A 10,460-nucleotide genomic window follows, 5' to 3' on the forward strand; every position below is an offset into this window, starting at 1 on the left:
TGTAGGTTTTGTTAAGAACAACAAGTTAACAACATATCCTTTTAAGAATCCCTTCCCAGTCTTTAATACTAATAGTACAAGTAATGATGGAGGTCTTCTAAAGGACTATGTTGAAGTGGAACTCTCTGTTAAAGTGTATACAGAGACAATTTGTCTGACAGTCACTACACTAGTATTTAGTAATATCTTTCTAGGATATGATTGGTTAAACAAGTATAATCTGGAAATTGATTAGGGACAAGGTATTGTGTCCTTTACTAAATGTTCAGACAGTTGTTCCATGTCCTTGAATGAACCAGAGACATATCCAGATGTCCTAGAGTACTTAAGGAGAACTAATAATGATCCCACCCTGGTTTTTATGATCCCTCACTATCTTAAAGTATACAAGAATGTATTCAGTAAAGAATCCTTTGAGCAGTTACTAGAGTATTAATCTTGGGACCATACTATTAATCTAAAGCCAGATTTTAAGGCTACAAATTGTAAAGTATACCCTCTAACTTCTAGAGAACAAGATACACTTAAGGATTTTATTTCTGAGAATCTGGCTTCAGAAAGGATTCAATATTTAAAGTCCCTCATAGTATTGCCTTTCTTCTTTATTAAGAAGGAGGATGGATCTTTGAGACTAATCCAAGATTACAGAAAGCTCAATAAAGGTACTATTAAGAACAAGTACCCTCTACCTTTAATTCAAGAGCTTCTAGATAAGGTCAAAGATTCTAAGTACTTTACCAAGCTTAATGTATACTAGGGATACTATAATAGTTGAATCAGGGAGGGTGATGAGTAGAAGGCAGCTTTCAGGACGAATCTAGGATTGTTTGAGCTTACAGTCATGTTCTTTAGTCTCACAAATGCCCCTGCTACATTCCAGGGCTTTGTAAACAATATCTTTAGTGAATTAATTAATGAGGGATCAGTTGTTGTCTATCTAGACAATATCCTTATCTATTCTAAAGATATTGAAGAGTATAAATGCTTAGTTTAAAGGGTTTTCACAATCCTGTAAGAGAATCACTTATTCCTTAAGCCCAGAAATATGAATTCAAAAGATCTACTACTAAGTATCTTGGACACATTATTGGGAACAATAAGATTTGAATACACCTGAAAAAAGTAAAGCCTATTAATGAATGGCTAGAACCAAAGAACTTGAAGCAATTACAATAGTTTACTGGTTTCTACAACTAGTATTACAGATTCATCAAGGACTATAGCAAAATAGCTTGTCTACTCACTAAACTAACTAGGAAGGTTCTATTTACCTGGGGGAAAGAGTAAAGAGAGGCTATAGAAGAGCTTAAGAGACAATTGAGCTTACAACCTGTCCTTACAATTCTAAATGAGTATGATCTCTTCAGAGTAGAAGCCAATTTGTCTAATTACACACTTGGAGCAGTCCTTTCTCAAAAGCAAAATAGTGTATAGTATCCTGTAGCATTCAGATCTCAATCTCTAAACTCTACAGAGTAGAATTATAAGATCTATAATAAAGAAATGCTTGCTATTGTTAAAGCTATTAAGAACTAGCACTAGTACTTATTGGGAGCAAGACAAACCTTTAAAGTATGGTCTGACCATACTAATCTGACATACTTTAAGGCTCCCTACAAGTTAAACTACAGACAAGCTTGCTAGAGAACAGAACTAACAGACTATGACTTTGTTTTAATGTATAAACCTGGAAAAACACTTGTAAAAGCAGATACACTGTTTAGAAGTCCTCAATTTGATAAGAGAGAGCATGATAACAAAGATGTTACCTTCATTAAAGACTCCTAGTTAAGAGGAATAGTGTATACAGACAGTAAAGTCACTCTGTAAAAGATCCAGAATGCTCAGAAGGAATTATTAGACAAAGGAGAGAAGTACCCAGCTAGTATACTCATTAGAAATAACTATATGTGTAGGAATTTGAAGATATATGTTCCATTAGACCTTGTACTAATGGTTCTGAAGGAATATCATGATTCCCTGCTTGTAGAATATCTAGAGTATAGGAAGATGCTTGAAATGATCTAGAGAGAGTTCTAGTAACTATAGATAAGGACAGATACTAAGAAGTATGTTTAAGGCTGTAATAAATGCTAAAGAACAAAATCCCTGCACACTATAAGACAAAAGGCATTACATCCTCATAATACACCTGCTGAACCTTAGTAGGTAATATCTGTCAATTTAATTAGAGAATTGCCTGAGTCTAAGGGATTTAAGACTATCTGTGTTATTGTAGATTGTTTCTCTAAGCAAATACATACTCTTCCAACTACTACAAAGGTTACAGCTGAGAGAATGGCTAGACTGTATAAGGATCAAGTCTTTAGACTCTATAGATTACTTAGGAAGATTATACATAACAGAGGACCACAATTTGATACTAAATTCATAAGGGAACTTTACAACACTCTTTATATTGAAGGGAATCCCTCTACAGTATATTATCCTCAAACTAATAGTCAACCTGAGTGTATTAATCAAGAGATAGAACAGTATCTCTACTTATATATTGACTATAAACAGTCAGACTGGGTAGAATGGATTTCTATAGCTGAGTTTGTATATAACAATCAAGAACACTCTGCTACAAAGTTCTCTCTGTTATATGTTAACTCTAGAAGACACTCTGTAGGCTTTGGATTGGTTTTGACTGAGACTGGTACATATTCTATTAAACAATAAGCTAAGTATATTAAAGATGTTTAGGAACTTGTAAAGAAAAGCCTGAACCAAGCTACTAAAGCTATAAAGAAGTACTATGATTGCCATTCAGGTCCCTCTATACAGTACAAGTCAGGAGATATAGTGTATTTGGACTCAAGGAACATTAAGACTACTAGACCTACTAAAAAGTTTGATGACAAGTAGTTTAGTCTCTTTAAGGTTGACTCAAAAGTTGGAGCTAGTGTATATAGGCTCAAACTACCTCAGAGATGGTCAATTCACCTAGTGTTTAATGAGATCCTACTCAAACTATATGTTCCTCAAGTCTTTAATATTCAGAAGGCTCCTTCTCCTCCTCCCTCAGAACTTGTAGATAATGAGATTGAATACAAAGTCAAGGCTATCCTTGACTCTCAACTCTACAAGGAGAAGCTTCAGTTTCTTGTCAAATGGGTAGGATACTAGGAAGCAACTTGGTAGCCTGAAAATGACCTTACTTATACTCAGGATACTGTTAGGGATTTCTACAAAGTCTATCCTAGTACTCTAAGATGACTAAACATTCTAAAAGGAACCTTTAAGGACTTTGACACTTTGCTTAGACAAAATAGCCCCTAAATTCAGTTGTCTGGAACATACAACCTAAGGAGGGAGGTGATGTTAGGATTGTAGGATTGGACCTATTTCATTTTCTTCATATTTCTATCAGTTTTGCAAAAAACCAACATTACTACTAGATTTTCATAATCCTTAACATCTTATCTATTGTTCTACAAAGTTTCATAGAGATTGTATCAGTATTGAGTGTAGGAGAGAGCTACAGAGACACAAGGTAGTGTATACAATTATGACACAGCTAATCCATTTCTTGCCCAATATAGTAACTTACACCTCTTTTGTGTAATAGCCTCTTAGTCTATATTCTTTAATGTGTAACACTCTGTTAATTCTTCCTAGCCTCTGATGTGCCTGTTGGCTTCACAATATTTGTTCTTATTATCTCTTTTATCTTATTCTTAAGTTTCATTCCTTACTTTACTCTTATTATTAAGTTATTATAAAAAGCAACCTGTAAATACAGTAGTTCCTCAGTTTTTTGACTCTTCTCATATTCCTACTTGTTCTCCTAGTATAAATCCTAGCTGGTAGCTTTGGGAATATAGTTGGTTTAAGGGCTACAGATTACATTTACAGTTTGAGAGTACTATCAATCTAGAGAATACTTCTCCCCTAACAGATCTGTCTGTAACTTATAATTAATCTATTCTAATAGACATTAGAGAAGCCTAAAAGTAAGGTGCATACTTTGCCTGCCTACAGAAGTAACAGTATATCTGTCAGATCATTAGAGTAATAATGAGTAACAAGTAGGATTTGTAGTAAGAAGCCTTTTCTACAAATCTAGAAGTCATCTCAGAACTCTTAGACTCTGACTATATACTCTAGGATTTTGTAGAGGCTCAACAGTGAATGTAGTACTGAAGGGCTATGACTCAGATTTTTTAACAGCCACTTTTGATTCAATAGACACTGTAGGATTAGGAGTAAATAAAACAGAAAAAGTAGAAAAAGTAAATAAAGTAGAAAAAGCAAATTAACAAAATTATTTATTAAAAACAAAAAAGAAAGAACAAAAGTAGATAGTTCTCTTATTTCTTCTGATTCTTTTGATTCTTCTCTTTGTACTTTATCTGAGTCTAAATCTGTACAATCCAACCTACTACCTCTGTATTCTAAGAATTCAGAATGTTCAGAACATTACTTAGCCCTGTTTACTACTCAGTAGTTTGTCTATAGTATCAAGTAGGGATAGTCTTAACTGAGTTCACAGTTGGGGACATGAGTCTGTCCTTATTGAAAGAGAGAGGTTAATAAGGAAATGTTAGTACATATACTTACTCTCTTAGACAATAAGGTTGTACAAGCTGTACATTCTCTTTAGAACAAGTAGTAATTTATCAGAGGATGTTCTGAGTACTAGCTCCAGATCCCTGTCCTCTTGGCTCCCTTCTTAGGATCCTTCCAGATTCAAACAATAGCTCTAGTAAACAGTAGATGTACTAGTTTGTACATTAATAAGGCCTTTGTGTAGGAACACTATCTTCCTACTTAATGTGTTCTACTTCTGATCCTAGTATACAATGTAGACAGAACTCTAAACCAGAATGGTTGGATTACTAAGTTTGTTCAACTACAGATGACTATTCAGGATTATAAGGAAAGTATTAAGTTCAGAGTTACTAACCTTAGAAAGACAAATGTCTTTATTAGATTTGAATGGCTCAAAGCTTACAACCCTACTATTAACTAGTTAGAGTAGACACTCACATTCAATCAGTGTCCTAAGTTTTACAAATATCTTGTACTACTGTCTTGAGTAGATACAGACACTTCTAATGTTACTAACAGTTCTAATAAAGGTAACTAGTTGTTCCTCTTTAACTAGGATAGATATGTGAACACATATTCTAGTCAAGACAGAATAGAGTTAATCTAAAGGATTTCTAAGACAGAACCAGTCTAAAACCTACTCAGAATGACTCAACTCTAGAACACATATAGGTCCAGCCTACTGGATTTTGTCTGAGAGTTCCTCAAAGTCTTTAGTAAAGAGGAATTTGACTAGCTTCCTGAATATTACTCTTAGGACTATATAATTGAGTTGACTAAGAGTTTCTAACCTAAGGATTGTAAGGTCTATTTACTCAACAGAGATAAGTAGGAAGTACTTGACAATTTCCTTTAGGAAAATCTTCAGAACAGCTGGATCCAACCCTTAAAGTCCTCTATAGTCTCCTCTTTCTTCTTTGTCAAAAAGAAAGATAGGAAGCTCTACTCAGTCTAGGATTATTGTTACCTTAATAAGGGTACTGTCAAAAACAAGTACCTACTCCTCCTGATTCAGAAGCTCATTGATAAGACACATACATCCAGGATTTTTACTAAGTTGGATGTTTGATAAGGATACAATAATATTTGAATCTGAGACAGAGATGAGTAGAAGACTGTATTCTAAACTAATTGTAGATTGTATGAACTAACTATAATGTTCTTTAGACTAACCAACTTGCTTGTAACATTCCAGTTATTCATGAATCACATTCTTACAGATCTGATTAACTTGAAGCATGTTAGTGTGTATCTAGACAACATTCTGATCTTTACTCAGACAGTTAAGTACTATTACTAACTAATCTGAGTAGTTCTACAGTAGCTCTGAGATAATAAACTATTCCTTTAAGAAGTAAAGTGTTCTTTTATACAGGAGTCAGTAGATTATCTGGGCTTCATAATTGGTAGAGGAGAGGTCTGTATGGATCTGACAAAGGTAACTATAGTTCAGAACTGGCTACAATCTTAGAACCTGAAACAGGTTCAAGCATTCCTTAGGTTTGTAAACTACTACTAATACTTTATCTAAGGCTTCAGTACTATTACCTGGCCCCTTCACAATCTTACTAGCAAAGATGTTCCTTAGTAATAGGGTAATTAGTAGTAGTCTGTGTTTGAGTCCCTCAAGCAGGCTATTACTAGTAAGCCTGTATTAGTAGTTCTGACAGTTGTAGACAAGTTCTAAGTTAAAACTGACTCTTCTAACTTTACAAATAGAACAGTACTGTTCTAGTTTATTGATAGAAAGTAGTGTCTAATAGTGTTCTAATCAGAATCCCTCTCTGTAACAGAATAGAACTACCCTATTTATGACAAGGAACTCTTTACAATTGTCTGTTCCCTAGAGGAGTAGTATTAATATCTCCTTAGTACTGTACAAAAGTTTGAAATTTAGAGTAATCACCTTAATCTCTAATACTTTTAGACACCTCAGAAGCTCAACTACTATTAGGCCTACTAGATGTTAGAACTGTAGAACTACAACTTTATACTAACTTACAAACCTGAAACATAAATGACAAAAGTTAATCTACTCTCAAGACAAGTAGGTTATAAAAAGGGGGAGAATGATAACAAAAATCTTGTTCTCCTAAACAATTCCTGTTTTGTGTCTGAGACAATCTAAGAGATCTGACTTGAATCCAAGGATGTTGACTTTGTTACTTACATATAGTAATCTCTAAGACACACACAGGACTAGGTTGTAGTAAAGTAGCTAGAGAAGCAGACTAGGGACTAGGAGGAGGATAAGGATGGACAGGTTTACTAGGAAGGCTGACTGTATGTTCTAAAGGATTGGAAGCTGTAGGAGGACATTGTCTGAGCTTATTATAATAATCTGACTGTAGAACATCCAGACTAACACAAAACATAGGAACTTATTACTCAGAACTACTAGTGGTTAGGAATACAGAGGGAAATCCTAAAGTATGTGACTGGTTGTAATATGTTTTTAACAAGCATAGTAGGAGTGCCCCAAATACTCTCTCTTATTGAGACATTAAGCAAGTGTCTGCCTTATATACTACATAGTGAAGTTTGATAGTCTGAGACATTCTATGTGTAGTAACTCTACATAAGGCAACTGGGGATTTCCTAATCCAGAGCACAATCTAATACTCCCCTTCAAGCATTAATTAAGAACTAGGACTGTATGCCTAATAGTTTGTTTAGATGCTTGATCTGTGGAACATGGAGAGCTTTTGTAAGGATGTCTGCTAATTGGTTCTGTGATTGAACATAGCATACATCAATGTAATTGTTTTGAATATAACATTGTACAAAGTCTTTTCATAAATCAAAGTGTTTAGTACAAGCATTATACATTATTTTGTCAGACTTTACAGTCTTTATTACACCTTGATTATCACAATAAATTGTAATGGGTGCCAATTCAGTCTGCAGTACTTCTTTAGCAAATCGTTTGAGCCAAATGGCTTCTTGAGTAGCATATGCCAGCACTTGCAACTCTGCTTTGTAAACAGATAGTAGTACCAGGTTTTACTGTTTGCTTGACCAGGATATGGTCGATTTAGCTAATTGAAAGACATAGCTGTTTATTACTTTATGTCCTTCTGTCATTCGTCTGTCTGCATCACAATAGCCTCATAGTTTTAAGGTGTTTGTGCTTCCAAGTTGAAGCTAGCAATTCATTGTATATTTTAAATATGTAAAGCAATGTTTCACTACTTTGTAGTGATGTGTTTGGGGCTTTTGTAAGTAGCACACTAATTGCCCAGTAATATAAGATATGTCTGGCTGTGTGCAATCTGCAACATATCTTAATGATCCTACCATATTCATGTATGGCATTGTTTCATTATTACTTTTGTTTGTATTGTACATATTGTTTGTATTGTTAGATAGATCTATTCTAGGAGTAATAGGTGTTTGTAGTGCCTTTTTGTTTTCAAAGTGGTAACACTTGATTATACTTTCAATATAATGCTTTTACTGTAAGCTAATTGTTTGTTAAGGTCTATCTCAGCTTATTTCAATACCAAGTAACCAATGTATTTTGTTACTGTCAGTAAATACAATGTGTTGTCTTAATGCATGTTTAAATGCTGTTATTATAGCAATAGTTTTGCTAATAATTGTAATATTGTCAACATGCATAAATGTTACAAGAATCGTTTTATTATTTTGTTTCTTATAAAATACAGTGTGATTGTAATTAGCTTGTTCTAATCTGATCTTAAGCAGTAGTTCAGTAATCTTCTTGTACCATTGTCTACCTACTTGTTTCAATCTGTATAATGCTTTATTTAAGCATAATGCCTGTCCAGGTTTAATATCTGTAAGTAGCCTGCCTGGCAGCAGTTTCACATAAATGAGTTTGTCCTCATTTAGTTCTCTGTAAAGATATGCAGATTTTACATCTATCTGATGTATTTTGTAGTTCTTAGATGCTGCCCAAGATAACAATAATTGTACTGTTGATAGTTTTGTTACTAGAGCAAATAAGTTGTCAGAATAGAAGTCTATTCCATTCTTTTGAGTGTATCCTTACACTACAAATTGTGCTTTTGTATTTGTCTATTCAGCTGTTAGCCAGTCTTTTAATTTTATAGACAAATTTCGTTCCAATTATATTTGTGTTTGTAGGGGGGATAGCATATATCCACACGTTTCATTGTTGAAGTGACTGTATTTCATCCTTCATAGCTTTGATCCACTGTTCTTTGTCTATGCATGTTATAGCATTGTAATACATTAATGGATTGTTATAGATTTTGTTGAGGAATTTGTTAAATTCTGTTAGATACATAACTAGGTTTATATTGTCTTTGTAATTTAAACCTATAGTTTGTTTAGCCAGTCTTTGCTCTTGTGTAGAGCATTGTATGACAGGTTCTTTATCTTTATTATTGTTATTAGGGAGAGTTTCATCATTGTTTGATGTATCACTGTTATGATTATTCTCCCCTTCAATCCTAGACATTAGTTTGTCTATGAATTGTACATTGTGTTCGACAGTAACTTTATTATCATGGCACACTAAGTGACCTTTACTGTCAGTATCATAACCTAACCATTGTGTGTATTAGCCTCTAGGTTGTAGTTTATGTGTTTGTTCATTCTGTATAATACAATATGTGCTGAATTCTCATATATTATCTATTTGATAATGTTCATTATACTGTTTGTAATATAGTGTTACAAATTTAATAGCAACTCTTAGTGTTCTGTTATGAATAAACGTTTGATATTGTACCACATATACCCAGAATTTCATAGGTAACTTTGCTGATAACAGACACATATGTACACCATTAAAGATAGTCTTATGTATACGTTCTGCAACTCTGTTCTGCTGCAGTGTATTGTGTACTGTTAATCTATGTATTGTTCCTTGACTTTCAATATACATAGTGAAGTCTTTACTTAGGAACACTGTATTGTTATCACTTTAGAGAGTTTTAACTCTTATACTGTACTGTGTAAATAGTCTCATTGTATGCTTTACATATTCAGTGAAAGCATTGCTTTTATGCTGTATAGGTAGCATAGTTACCCATTGTGTAGCATCATCTACAATAGTAAAAAGATATTTGTACTTGCTGTAAGCTTGTACTAGGGCAGGTCCCCAAATGTCAATGTGGAGATGATCTTCATAATATTGTGTAAGAGGTGTTGTTTGTATTTTTGGTATTTCATTGTGTTGTATGTTTGCTTTAATACAATCTGTACACTACACATTTTTATTGTCTGTTATCCTTTGACTTATAATCTCAGGATACTCTTGTATGAGTTTGTGCAAGTAATCAAAATTAACATGACCCATTCATCAATGTAAATCAATAATAGTGATTGCATTAATAGATTGTTTATTATGATGAGAAACTATCATATACAAGTTATTTTGTACATGTATTTCACCAATCTTTGTATGAGCAGGAGAATAAATAATACATTCATTGTTTGTTTTTGTTAAAACATATCCTGCTTTGTATAATAGTGCTTCACTAACGAGTGTGAAGTTCAGATTGGGATGATAGTATACATTTTGTATTGAAATTGTATTCACTATAGTATGCTCATTAGCTTTGTCTTGTAGTTTTATGTTAAATGTCATCACTCCACTTTTGCTAAGTGTGAATAACAATTTATTTGCAATTGTAACGTTTATTAGGGTTGAGTTCTGAACGTTTGTAAGATGGAACAAGTATGGAGTAGTGTGTAAATTTGCACCAGAGTCTAATATATTAATACAATGTATTAGTTCAGTATCATTGTAATGTATTGTATTGATACATATGTTTGGATTGTAATTGAACTCCTCAATAACTTCTTTCATATTGTCAAATGAGTTCATGAAGTTGTCTACTTGCATGACACCATCCTCTTGTACTTTGAATGCTGAGAATACATTGGATTCAGCAGATAGAGTGGATCAA

The 10,460-nt window shown here is 33.5% G+C and overlaps 1 protein-coding gene across 1 annotated transcript; it reads left to right on the forward strand.

Annotated features, from left to right (window-relative positions):
- Nucleotides 1-523: 523 nt before the first annotated feature.
- FOMMEDRAFT_55385 (DNA/RNA polymerase) lies at nt 524-6,019 on the forward strand (the record flags this gene model as incomplete). Its single annotated transcript, XM_007270892.1, has 4 exons — nt 524-748; nt 797-988; nt 1,834-1,885; nt 5,913-6,019. Coding segments are annotated over 4 exons (576 nt in total), but the record flags the coding sequence as incomplete, so codon positions are not given.
- Between the last annotated feature and the right edge of the window lie 4,441 nt (nt 6,020-10,460).

Source organism: Fomitiporia mediterranea (assembly GCF_000271605.1).
Source record: "Fomitiporia mediterranea MF3/22 unplaced genomic scaffold FOMMEscaffold_15, whole genome shotgun sequence".
Classification (NCBI taxonomy): Eukaryota; Fungi; Basidiomycota; class Agaricomycetes; order Hymenochaetales; family Hymenochaetaceae; genus Fomitiporia; species Fomitiporia mediterranea.